General features: G+C 40.4%; 1 protein-coding gene across 1 annotated transcript; it reads left to right on the forward strand.

Moving 5' to 3' along the window:
* Positions 1-578: 578 nt before the first annotated feature.
* On the forward strand, positions 579-971 carry LOC138909790 (uncharacterized). The gene has a single exon (XM_070201005.1). It carries the CDS (start codon positions 579-581, stop codon positions 969-971), a length of 393 nt encoding a protein of 130 aa, XP_070057106.1.
* Positions 972-14,499: the final 13,528 nt, after the last annotated feature.

Consider the following 14,499-nt stretch of genomic DNA (forward strand, 5'->3'; position numbering starts at 1 on the left):
CGTCATGGTGGTAGATTCCAGCAGCAGAGGAGTCCCCCATGCCCTCATTGTGGAAAGATGCACCTAGGAATATGCTACATAGACTTACCCATATGCTATGGATGCGGATTGAGGGGTCACACTCAGAGGGATTGTCATTCGTCCCGCTAGGGTGCGGGCAGGGGCATGGCATATCCAGCCAGTTTTGCAGCTACTATATCTGCATCACCTCCTCCAGCTCGAGGCACTCCAACACCCATAGGGCATGGTGCAGCTAGGGATGGAGCACATAGTTCGGGAGGATCCAGTCGTTTCTATGCTATGAGGGGCGCCAGAATTTAGAGGCTTCTCCAGATGTTGTCACAGGTATATTGCCTGTCCAATCTCATGATGTATATGCTCTTATTGATCCCAGTTCCACTTTTTCATATGTCACATCTTATGTTGCTATGGAATTTGGGATAGAACCAGAATAGCTTTATGAGTCATTCTCTATATCTACTCCGGTTGGTGAGTCTATTTTGGCTGCGCGGGTTTATAGAGATTGTGTTGTCACGTTGCATCGTCGGGACACCGTGGCCGCTCTTATTGAATTAAGAATGGTCGATATTGATGTGATAATGGGGATGGGTTGGCTTTATTCATGTTTTGCCAAGCTTGATTGCCGAACCAGAACTGTTAGGTTCGAATTTCCAAATGAGCCAGCTATTGAGAGGAAGGGTGATGATGTAGTTCCAAAGGGTAGGTTTATTTCCTACCATAAGGCCACAAAAATGATCAACAATGGATGTATCTACCATTTGGTCCGGATTACGGACACCTATGCTGAGGCACCTACGCTTGAGTCTGTGCCTGTTGTGAATGAATTTTCGGGAGTCTTTCCGAATGAACTCCTTGGGATCCCACCAGACAGGGAGATTGATTTTGGGATTGATGTGATGCCAGAAACGCATCCTATAACTATCCCACCCTATAGAATGGCACCGGCATAATTGAAGGAGCTAAAGGAATAATTGAGAGATTTGTTAGAAACAGGTTTTATCTGGCCGAGTGTGTCGCCTTGGGGCGCACCGGTTCTTTTTGTAAGAAAGAAAGATGGGTCATTGAGAATGTGTATTGACTATCGGCAGCTTAATAAGGTCACAATCAAGAATAAGTACCCACTGCCAAGGATAGATGACTTGTTTGATCAATTGCAAGGTGCCACGTACTTCTCCAAGATTGATTTAAGATCAGGGTATCACCAATAGATCAGGGAGCGGGATATTTCGAAAATAGCCTTTAGAACCCGATATGGGCACTTTGAATTTTTGGTGGTGTCTTTTGGGCTAACAAATGCCCAGCAACCTTCATGGATCTTATGAATCGAGTTTTTAAACCATTCCTCGACTCTTTTGTGATAGTGTTTATTGATGATATTCTTATATATTCACGAAGACGAGAAGACCATGTTGATCATCTCAGGGTAGTTCTGCAAACCCTACATTAGCACCAATTATATGCAAAATTTTCAAAGTGTGAATTTTGGCTTGAATCGGTTATATTCTTGGGTCATGTAGTCTCTAGTGAGGGAATTAAGGTTGAACCTCAGAAAATTTTAGCCGTGAAGAATTGGCCGAGGCCTACAACTCCAACAAAGATTCGTAGTTTCTTAGGCTTAGCTGGATATTACAGAAAGTTTGTGGAGGGGTTTTCTACTGTTGCCTATCCATTGACTAAATTGACGCAGAAGGCAATTAAGTTCCAATGGTCAGATGCTTGTGAAAAGAGTTTCCAAGAATTGAAAGTAAGATTGACTACGGCACCAGTGTTGACTCTACCAGAGGGTATAGATGGATTTGTAGTATATTGTTATGCTTTAAGAATCGGGCTTCGATGTGTATTAATGCAACATGGAAAGGTTATAGCTTATGCTTCTAGGCAACTCAAGAATCACAAAAAGAACTATCCAACACATGATTTAGAACTTGCGGTAGTGGTATTTGCATTGAAAATTTGACGTCATTATTTATATGGGGTCCATGTGGATATATTCACGGACCATAAGAGCCTTCAATATATTTTCAAATGGAAGGAATTGAATCTGAGGCAGAGAAGATGGCTTGAGCTACTCAAGGACTACGATAATGATATTCTATATCATTCGGGAAAGGCCAATGTTGTGGCAGATGCTCTTAGCCAAAAATCTATGGGTAGTTTAGCACACTTGGAGGCATATCAAAGGCCATTGGCCCAGGAAGTTCATCAATTGGCTAGTTTGGGAGTTCGTCTTACGGACTCTAGTGAAGGGAGGGTAATTGTGCAAAATAGGGCTGAATCATCACTTGTTGTGGAAGTCAAAAAGAAACAATAAGACGATCCATTGTTGGCGCAATTGAAAGAGGGGATTCATAAACATAAGACCATGGCCTTTTCTCTTGGCATGGATGATGGTACACTAAGGTACCAAGGGCGACTATGTGTTCCAAATGTGGATGGTCTCCGTGAAAGAATTTTGACTGAAGCTCACACTTCTATGTATTCCGTGCACCCAGGTTCTACAAAAATGTATCATGATCTTAAGGAAGTCTATTGGTGGAATGATATGAAGAGGAATATGGCGGACTTTGTGTCAAGATGTCCGAATTATCAGCAAGTGAAGGCCGAACACCAAAGGCCCGGTGGATTGGCACAGAACATAGAAATTCTAATGTGGAAATGGGAAATGTTTAATATGGACTTTGTGGTAGGATTACCTCATACTCCTCATAAGTTTGACTCGATTTGGGTGATTGTGGATCGACTCGCGAATTCAACACACTTTTTGCCGGTTAAGGCTACCGATACAGCAGAACAATACGCTCAGTTGTGTATCAAAGAAATAGTCAGGTTGCATGGCACCCCAGTTTCCATCATTTCTTATCGGGGAGCAAAATTCACTGGTAATTTTTGGAAGAAATTTCAGCAAGGTTTGGGTACTCAGGTGAATCTTAGTACAGCATTTCACCCGCAGACTGACGGACAGGCAGAGCGGACTATTCAGATGCTTGAGGATATGTTGCACGCTTGTGTTCTAGACTTCAAAGGTAGTTGGGATGATCATTTACCACTCATAGAATTTGCATACAACAATAGCTATCATGCTAGTGTTCAGATGGTACCATTCGAGGCTTTATATGGTAGGAGATGTAGATCTTCCATTGGGTGGTTCGAAATTGGGGAAGCAGAGTTGATAGGGCAAGACCTTGTGCATCAGGCCATGGAATAAGTTAAAATCACTAAGGAGCGATTGAAGACTGCTCAGAGTCGTCAGAAATCCTATTCGGATGTTCGTCGTAGGGATTTAGAGTTCAAAACAAAATTGGGTATTTTTGAAAGTTTCCCCCATTAAGTATGTAATGAGATTTGGTAAGAAAGAAAAATTGAGTCTGAGGTATGTCGAACCGTACAAAATCATTCAGAGGATCGGTGAGGTGGCGTACAATCTTGAGCTACCACCTGAGATGTCATTAGTACACCCGGTGTTTCATGTGTCTATGTTGAAGAAAGTAGTTGGAGATCCGACACTCATTGTTCTGGTTGAGACTATTGAGGTTAATGAGGAATTGACTTATGAAGAGATTCCAGTTTCTATTATTTATCGGCAAGTCCGAAAGTTGAGAAACAAGGAAATTGCAGCTGTGAAAGTGCTATGGCGAAACCAACAGGTTGAAGAGGCCACTTGGGAGGCCGAGGAAGAAATGAAGAAAAAGTATCCTTATTTGTTTGAATAGCCATGTATTTATAAAGTTGTGATCTATGAAAATTCTAAGAGTTGCTTTATATGAACTATGTATCATTTGTACAATTGGCGTTAAGGGTATTCCTTTCTGGTAATACATTGCTTGTGAGGCCACAATTGGTGTTATTTTGTATTATGTTAGTTATTGTATTATGTATATGTTGTTAGGATGTATTTCTGGGGCTCTTTGACAGGTGGTTAGGCCCAGTTACAAGGGAAACTCTTGCGAAATTTTTGAAAATTTAGGGAGTTAGTCAAATTTGGGGCTGTTGGTGTGTGGTATGAAAACTGAGTTGCATAAGATGCTAATAACAGATTTTGACCCTCATTCGAGGACGAATGATCCTAAGTAGGGGAGAATATAAGGCCCCGTAAAATTTTGCAAAAGAAAATAATGTCTCGTGATGCCGAATTGGTTTTACGTGTTGAGTATTATAGAAATTTGGTGTCGAATTGGTGCCGAATTGGCTCGGACATTTTGGGTTGAACAATGCACCGTAAAGTAAAAAAAAAATTTAGCAGAAGAACACGTTTCTACGGTCCATTATACGATCGCAGAATCACTCTGCGGGCCGCATAATGGCCACAGAAATGAGGCAGAAGAGGGTCAGCTTGGATGCAATTATGCGGTCAATTATGCGACTGCATAACTGTTCTGCGGTTTATTATGCGACCGCATAACAGTTATGCGGACCGCATAGTAACCGCAAACACAGGCAGATTTTTGGTCGTTTTGGTCAGCAATTATACGACCGATATGATGTCCGCATATTGATTATGCGATCGCAGAACCTATTCCGGAGCTTCATTTTTGGATTTTTAAACTCGATCCTATTTCGTTAAATACACTCTTTGGGCCATTTTTGAGCTACAATCTAACATTTTAGAGTGAGAGAGAGTGCCCTAGAGTGAGAAGGTGTTCTTCAATAATTATTTTTCAATTCTTGCTCAAGTTTTGGAAGATTAAGAAGGGAATCTCACTGGGTCTTCATCCTAGAGGTAAGATTCTACACCCTAACCCTCAATTTCAAATTTTGTCTAGAAATGGGTAATTAGGAAGATAATTTTTGGGCATGAGAGTTGTTTATTTTACATGCATATGTTATCAAAGGGTGTAGGAATATTATTGAGCTAAAAATTGTAATGATTGGGTTGTGGGATGATGGCATCCTCCATGAAAAGACCATGAAACCTTATGCACACCTAGTGTTTGATAAAATGCTCAAATGAGCTAGAACCATGATCATCTTCCTAATTTTGGTTCAATTTGTTATATTTTTACAATAGATTGAAGTTGCTAAGAATTCCGGAATATTTTAGAGTTTAAGGAAGCTCAATTGAGGTATGTTGGCTAAACTCTTCTCTTAGAATTTAATCCCACGATATTCATGTAAATTATGTAAGTCCCGAGTGGTTCATTATGAAATTGGCTATTCCGAGTAAGATTGGATTGAAAGATATATGTTCAACAAGTATTCCAAATGCTTTATTTATACTGTGTTATCAATTGAGGATGTGTTAAAAATATGGGTTGTACATTAGAAATGTTCGACTTCAAGTTAAATTCAAACGAAGGCTATTATGCCAAATTTTGTGAAGAATCTCTATGTGCCTTAGACTTTTAATTGCTCACATGTGCACTACATGCCTTGATTTGAATTGTTGTTGATTGTTGTTGATGATGTTGATGTTAGAAAGTAAATGGGTGAGCAAGAAATACTAAATATGGCCAACGTGCCAAGAATGATCTTATAATTATGGCTATTAGTGCCAATGAAATGAAAAGATGTGAAAGTAATATGAAATGCGATGATTGATATAAAAAGGTTGATGTCTCGAATAAGACAGCCTAGCCGGTCGGGTCGTGATCAGACACCATGCCGCACACATGGTTGTGATTGTGCTGGAAATTATAATTGAAATTGTGATTGTGGTCAATGTCCCTAATGGATAGCCTAACAGATCGGGTCGTGTTCGGACTCCGTGTTAAAGACAGTGGTATTGACATTGAGGGTAATTGTGGTTGATGTCTCTAATGAGATAGCCTAGCCGATCGGGTCATGATCGGACTCCGTGCTGAGAGTACGGTGGTATTGGTATTGTGAATATTGGTATGGTGAATAATGGTATTGTGAACAATGGAATATCGATACTAAAAATCTCCCAATGTGAGATATGGAAATTAATATGAACACTGTCTTGATCCTAAATTGAGGTTTGATGTTGATTAAGGCTTTCATTGATATTATTATATTCTTGTTTGTATCATTTGTTTTATTGAGAGGGTGTTTGGTTTTCATACTAGTACTATTCGACGATACTAACGTCCCTTTTGCCGGGGGCACTGCATCGTTAATTGGATGCAGGTGGTTCCACAGCAGGAGATATTGATCAGTGATAGCAGTACACTTTTTTTCCAGCTGACTTGGTGAGCCCCACTTCATCCCGGGGTCATGAATCTTTTGTACTATGTGTATTCTGTTTGAGATATAGCCGGGGCCTTGTTGCCGGCATTATCATTGTACTCTTCTTTATCTATAGAGGCTCCATAGACATAGTGTGTGTTGTGTATTGGTGCTGGAAAAGTCAAAATACGTTATGTTGTGGTTGTATTATTTGTCCATTTGAGGCTTTAAAAATGATGAAACTATTGGTAATGAATTGGTATTGTAGACATGAACACCTATTTGTCTAATTAACGAAAATATGTATTATCTCCATTCGTGGATGAGTTTTGGTAGAATGAAATCTAACAGGCTTGCTCGGTTGGGTTCACTCGGTTGAGCGTCGGTTGCGCTCCTCGGTTTTGGGGCGTGACAAGTATATAGCCTAACCCTGGAGGAGTAGTGACGAGGGGTCGACATCAACACTCACTAGTGGTCCAATAATATCAGGTACAATAAAGAGGTGAACAAATATGAGGTAGAGTAAATAAATAAATTAAACGAGTATAAATATGTGGTACAATTCTCCTCTTTACGATAGGCTCAAGCTCTCAATTAGCAAATTTCCTCCTCAACCGGAGCATATATATAAATATATAGTGGACCTCACCGAAATGGGTCATTGTACTTCAAATCTGGAAGAACTCACAGATACACTGGCTTCTTGCCAAATGTTATGCACGATTTCATGAGGATATTTTTATAGAAATGCCGAGGAATACGGCCCGATCCAACATAAATATTAAACTGTGCACTACCAAGGGTCGAACGCCATGAACCATAGATGCATCTATTAACCTGCCGAGGCGAGCGGCCCGCTCCCATGAGAGTGTGGTACATAAATCCTGCCGAAGCGAATGGCCCTATCCCATTAGAATAAGAAGCTTTAATGGGTCCTTGACCCCACTTACGAATAAATGTGTGAGTTATAATTTCTTTAACGCAAAACATTTTAATGAAACATACATATATATATCGCGGACACAATTTCATAAGAGGAGTACAATTGTTTCGTGACTAATCATGAAACTCGTGAAGCATCTACAATAACGAGTCTATCACTCTATGCATGTCTAGTCTCAAGTCATAATGCGAAATAAAAGAATTAAACGAGCAAAGATAATCTCTATAATGCAAGTATAGCATGGTGTGAACCTAAGTCTACCCGGACAAAAACATGAATCTAGCTACGTACGGACTTTCGTCACCTCGTACGTACGTAGCCCCCGCATCAAGTTACACATATTAAATATATCACCTAGGGGTAGTTTCCCCCTCACGGAGTTAGACAGGAGACTTACCTCGCCTCAAAGCTTACTTTCCGGTCCACAATGGTGCTTTAAACCCTCAGCTCGGTGCCAAACAACCCGAAACTAGTCAATGTTATTTAAAATAGTCAATACATGTTTAAGAGTTCATATCCTAATTATTAAAGTGATTTCCCAACCCAAATTGAAGAATTCCTAAAATTCACCCCCAGGCCTACGTGCCCGGATTCCGAAAATTTTCGGAGAAAATTGTTACCCATAACCTCATGAACTCAAATATAAGATTTTTATCAAATTCCATAGCTATTTTCGTGGTCAAATCCCAATTTTTATCAAAACCCTAGGTTTTCCTCAAAATTCCCATAAATCCCACCATTTTCCATGTTAACTCTACTTATGATTCGTATATTTAGCTAAAGAATCGATAGGGATCACTTACCTCTTGGTGTTGATGGAACCCCTCTCAAAAATGCTCTCAAAATCGTCTAAGACCATATGGGAAATGGGGAAAATAAAGCTAGGTCCCACATTAAAAACTGCTGCACAGGTCGCAGGTGTCGCATTTGCGACACCTCGTTCGCAAATGCGACAAAACGATCGCAAATGCAAAGGTTGGCCATCTCTGCCATGGTCGCAAATGCGATCAAAAACTTCGCAAACGCAAAGAGGGCAACTTCGCAAAAGCGGCGGGTTATTCGCAAATGCGAAACCCTAAGAGCCTTCCCAATTTTGCAAATGTGAATGGCTCTTCGCAAATGCGAGGTCTCAAATGCGATCAAAGCTTGGCATTTGTGAGACCTGCAAATCTAGCCCAGAAACACCATAAAACTGGAGCTTTTTCCTCATCCTTCCGAACGTCTGAAACTCACCCGAGCCCTCGGGACTCCACACCAAACATCCTCACAAGTCTAAAAATATCACATGAACTCGCTCCCGCGATCGAAAAACTTAAATAATACCAAAAATCACGAATCGGATGCCAAAACGTATGGATTAACTCATGAACTCGAAAACTTCTAAAAACACTTTCGCGCGTCCGATTGCTACCAAATCAACTCGTAATGACAAAAAATTTTGCGTGCAAGTCTTAAATGACATTACGGACCTACTCTAACTTTCGGAACAGAAATCCGAACCCGATATCAAAAAGTCCACCTTCGGTCAAACTTTCCAAAAATTTCAAATTTACATTTTTCTCCAAATGACCCCGAAACGACCTACGCACCTCCAAATCCACTTCCGGACGCGCCCCTAAGTCCAGAATCACCATACGGAGCTATTCCCTGGCTTGGAATCCGAAACATACATTGAAAACATTGAAATGCACTTTAACCCAAATTTATGAAATCCTTCCAAAATGACAACTTTCCACAATAGGCGCTGAAACGCTCCCGGGTCATCCAAAACCCGATCCGGACATACGCTCAAGTCCAAAATCATCATACGAACCTGTTGGAACCTTCAAATCCCGTTTCCGAGGTCTTTTACTCAAAAATCACACCTTAGTCAATCTTTCCAACTTAAAGCTTCCGAAATGAGAATTTTCTATTCAAATCAACTCCGAACTTCCCGAAATTCATTTTCGACCACACGTGCAAGTCATAATACCTGAAGTGAAGCTACTTATAGCCTAAAACTGCTGAACGATGCGTTAGAGCTCAAAACGATCGGTCGGGTCGTTACAGTAAGCCTAACACATGCTGATTTAATAATATAATTGAACTATTTAATCATTTATTATAAATCATTAAATGACATACATAGCCGCAAGCGGCCAATAGTTATACATTTCCCAAAAATGGTAGTACTGAGTCATAAGCACTACTAAAATACAGTAGAATTTCTAAACACAATATTGTTTTGAATTACAATTTAACAGTAACGTAATGAAGTAAGATGGTGACTCTGATGCATACGAACGTCAAGCAGGTATACCTTGAAGTCTCCCGCCGTGCAGACGCAACTCTCGACAACTCGATGAGAATACCTGGATCTGCACAAAAATATGCAGAAGCGTAGCATGAGTATACCACAACGGTACCCAGTAAGTATCAAGTCTAACCTCGATAGAGTAGTCACGAGGCCAGGTCAAGACATTGTAACGACCCGGCCGGTCGTTTCAAGTATTACAAGCCCGTTCCCCCAATTACTGCGCAATTTATGCATTACGGTTGATTTGTTAGTTGGTTCAGGTCCGGAGAGATTTCAAAATGAATTAAGACAATTAGTCTAATAATGCAAAGCTTAAGTTGGAAAAGTCGACCGGATGTCGATTTATGTATAAACGACCTCGGATTTGAATTTTGATGATTCCAATAGCTTATGGTGTCTTGAACTTAGGAGCGTGTCCGTAAAGTTATTTGGAGGTCCGTAGTGGAATTAGGCTTGAAATGGCAAAAGTTGAATTTTTTGGAAAGTTTGACCGAGGGGTTGACTTTTTGATATCGGGGTCGAAATCCAATTCTGGAAATTTGAATAGCTTCGTTATGTCAGATGTGACTTGTGTGTAAAATTTGAGGTCAATCGGACTTGATTTGATAGGTTTCGGCGTCATTTGTAGAAATTGGGAATTTCGAAGTTTCTTAGGCTTGAATCCGTATATAATTCGTGTTTTCGATGTTGTTGGAGCTGATTTGAAGATTCAATTAAGTTCGTATGATGTTATAAGACTTATTGGTATGTTTGGTTGAGGTCCCGGGGGCCTCGGGTAAGTTTCGGATGGTTAACGGGTTAGATTTTGGACTTAGAACTGTGCTGGAATTTTTCTGATGCACCATCTAGTTTATTTCATCGCATTCACGAGTGGAGCCTCTCGTTCACGAAGTGGAACTGAGAGGTTGGCAATATTTTCTCTTCGAGTTCGTGAAGAGAAGGACGCATTCGCGAAAGGTGGACAGGGTGTGCATCGCGAACGCGAGAGGCGTTACGCGTTCGCGAAGAATAGAGGAAGCAGCTGAGGACCCCAGGCAATTGGTCTATGCATTCGCGTAGGGGGTGTCGCGTTCACGTAGTGAGGGGGTAAAGAAGCATCGCATTCGCGTAGAAGGCATTGAGGCAGAGGCACTTTGTGCTTCGCGAATGCGAGGGGTATGTCGCGTTCGCGAAGGAGGAATTTGGACGGGAACAATTTTGTGCTTTGCGAACGTGAGGCACTGACCGCGTTCGCGAAGAAGAAAAGCCTGGGCAGTGAGTTTAAGTTCTATTTTCCATTTTTGATGGATTGGAGCTCGGGAAGAGGCGATATTTGGGAGATTTTCAAGGAAAACAGCGGGGTAAGTGGTCTTAACTCAATATTGGTCAAATTACCCGAATCCATGGTTGTTTTTAACATTTAATTGGTGAATTAAGTTGGAAAATTATGAAAACCCTCTTGGTTCAATTTGAAGATTTGAGGGTAGAGTTGAGGTCGGATTTTGGTAAAATTGGTATGGTTAGACTCATGGTTGAATTGACGTTCATATTTTGTAACTTTGGTCAAGTTCTGAGACGTGGGCCCTACATGCAATTTTTGGAGTGTAATTTTGAATTTTATGGAAAATATTAGTATTTTTGATATGGAATTAATTCCTATAATTTTATGGACTGAATCAAATAAATTGTGGCTAGATTTGAGTCGTTCAGAAGTTGATACGCGCAGAATGGAAATTCTAGAGCATTGTTTAGCTTGCTCGACATTGGATTCGGCTTGTTCGAGGTAAATGACTCTTCTAATCTTGGAGCTGAGGCTATGAACCCTGAATATATGTATTATGTGAATTGTTGAGAGGTGACGCACATGCTAGGTGATGGGCATGTGGGAGTGCACCATAGAAATTATGACATAATTATTTCCATGGAATTTTGTAGTCAAATAATCTTGGCATTTTCTATGCAGTTTTATGTGTTACAGAAATTGAGCTGAGAATCATATTAAAAATCATGTTGAGGCTAAGTGCTAGTATTATTAGGACCCACAGAGGTCATACTGCTGTGAATTATTTGTTTTAAATTTAAAAATCATAATCAGTCACATTCATTTCATTACATATCATATCTCAGTCTCTATTGTTATTTATTGATACATCATATCATTATTTTCGAGCTATTTTCATGACATTGTGAGCCCATGAGAGAGAGACTGGAGAGATTCATGACTGAGTGAGGCCGAGGGCCTAATTGTGAGGATAATTATGGGATCGGGCTGCATGTCGTAGCTGGCCAGATTGGCTTATTATAGCACGTGAGTTGTCCGTGCGGATACAGATACTGATACTATAGCACGAGAGTTGTCCGTGCATCACATGAGTTGTCCGTGCATATTATAGCGCTTGGGCTGAAGGAGCCCCTCCGGAGTCTGTACACACCCCAGTGAGCGCAGGTACCTACTGAGTGCGAGTGCCTAGTGCGAGTGCGAGTGCCGAGCCCGAGTGCCGAGTGATTTGGGAGGACTGAGTGACTGTGAGGACTGAGTGACTGGGAGGACTGAGTGATTGGGAGGACTGAGTGAAATGATATTCTGAGAGTATGCATATGATTTTATCACCGAGTTGCATCGCATTGACATGCACATTTGACATACAGGCATAAAGATGCATTTTCCTCATGTTGTACGGTATCATGTCATTCATGACTTCTCACATATATTGGCATATGGGCATAGTGATGCGTTTTCCACTGGTTATCTGGAAAGAAATAAAACATCTTATCATTGTTGAAAGGATATTTGGGAAAAATTACTGTTTTCAAACTTACTTGTATTTTTGGTAAACGATTTGGATTTTCACTGATACACTGGAAAGGCAGAATTATTTTTTCAGAAATCATGATGTAGCTGAGCGTTTATTCTTTGAGTTACTTCTTGTATTACTCGCTTCATCTTGTTATGAACTATTGTCGGTTATTGGAGCTGTACCTTGTCCTTTGTGTTAGCTCGTCACTACTTTCAACCTAAGGTTAGGTTTATTACTTATTGAGTACATGAGGTCGGTTGTACTCATACTACACTTCTGCACCTTGCGTGCAGATGTTTGTTGCTGTTGTTGCTGTGTTCGTTGGGACCTGGATCTGAAGATGTACCTGCGTTCCGGTTGTAGATGCCTCTTGTTCATGGTAGCCTTATATTCATAAAACTCTATTTATGTACTTTTCAAACAGATGATGTGTTAATTTCATACCAGCTTTGTATACTCCATTCTTAGAAACTCATGATTTGTACTACCAGTTCTTGGGGAATGTATAAGATTAAGATATTCTTTACTTAAATTGCTTTATTAATTGTTATTAGAATTGGTTAGTGGATAATTGGCTTACCTAGCGGGTGGGTTAGGTGCCATCATGACTAGTCGGATTTTAGGTCGTGACAAGGTGGTATCAGAGCTCTAGGTTCATAGGTTCTACGAGTCATGAGGAAGTGTCTAGTAGAGTCTTGCGGATCGGTATGATGACGTCCATACTTATCTTCAAGAGGCTACCGGGCATCTAGGATAATTTCCTATCTTTCTTTCCTTATCGTGCGGAATTAATTCAGCTTGAAATATAACTCTTTGAATTCCTTCCACGCATTCGTGTGCGCATGTGAGCGCTCGGTATCAGCTGTGTATCGTCGACTTGTGATTTCAGGGATGATGTGCGAGATGTGTATTCTGTGTTTTGGTGATGGGCCAGTCTGGAGGACTTGAGGCCATGGTTGAACCATAGCTTAAGCTCGGTAGCTTGAGTTGTAACTTGTATAATTGGACTCGTATGTCTGGTAATGTCCCTACGAGTGAAATTTGTGGCTCGATGAGCGGTGAAATGATTATGTGGTGAGTATGATGTGACTGTGAGATGTGTTTGGATTGTTTGAATGTGACGAGAATGATTTCTTTGAAATGTAAGGAAAGGTCATTGGGTGCTTGATTGTCGTTTTGATGGGACGTACAGTCTCGAGTATTAATATGTTGAAGGATCTTTCACGCTGTTGAATTTTGGGACAAATTAAATTCTCATGTCTGGTTAATGAGTTTGGACTCAGAAAGATTAGGTGATTTCATAATAATTGTAACTGCGAAAGGGTATAACAAGATACCAATTTAAGGATAAGCATGTGGGTTATTCCCTGCTGAGTAATCTACGTAAGTGTGTTCCTTATGATGTGAGTGGAGAGTTTCTTTTCTGTTGATGGGGCGTATGTGTTGGGATTTGAATTTGAATCTGGTTGAGAAAGTTGACTTAAGTGACAAGAGAATGATTGTGAGTCTAGCGGAAGATTGAGGTATTTTTCTGGTTGGCGTTGTATGAGCTTGAGAAGAATTTTTGTTGTACTGACTACGATATTATGACAGTAATAAAGTATGGAAATTGTGAGTTATCGAGTGTTTTAATTTATGGCTTTGAGCCAAGTGGGGGAGTCTGCTATGGACAAATCAATTCATGGGTATGTGTCAAATTTTTGTTTTGGTCTGAAGTATACTTGGGAATCAGTGATGACTTGCAGAGGTGGAGTTCGAGAATGACTCGAGTAAGGAAAATCCTAGATATGGGTTATATTGCGCTTTATGAGTATATGAAAATCATCGGATGAGTGAGTTGTTATTTATGAATGATGTAGTGCGCATGGAGTATGAATTCGATCGGTAGTCTTAAGGCAGGATTACCTCTTTGAGTGATGTTGTGCTAATGAGGCACATATCTTTCAACCCATTTGGGCGGTGTAATTTGGATTTGAACAAAGTGGGTGACTCTCGAGAAAGTTCCAATAGGTTCGAGGTTTATATATAGCAATTGAGAATTTCTCCGGACTTATGTATGGATAAAATCTATGATTTGTATTTGATGGTGCCTGGACTTGCGGAAATTTTGTATGACTATGGATTCTACATTTTAGTAAAAGGAAGGTAAGAAGAATAATTTTAAATTCACATAAGGTATTTTCAGAGTGAGTGTTACAGTTGTGGTATCTATGGAGGTGCTTAAGAAGAATACAATTTCTTATGGCCCGTAGGGCATTGTGGTTCTATGATAAGGTTTGTGGGGTGAGTTGTGGTTAAATATCGTGGTATTTTAGCAAGGAAAAGTATCAATCTGAAGA

The sequence above is a fragment of the Nicotiana tomentosiformis genome, chromosome 4, assembly GCF_000390325.3.
Source record: "Nicotiana tomentosiformis chromosome 4, ASM39032v3, whole genome shotgun sequence".
Classification (NCBI taxonomy): Eukaryota; Viridiplantae; Streptophyta; class Magnoliopsida; order Solanales; family Solanaceae; genus Nicotiana; species Nicotiana tomentosiformis.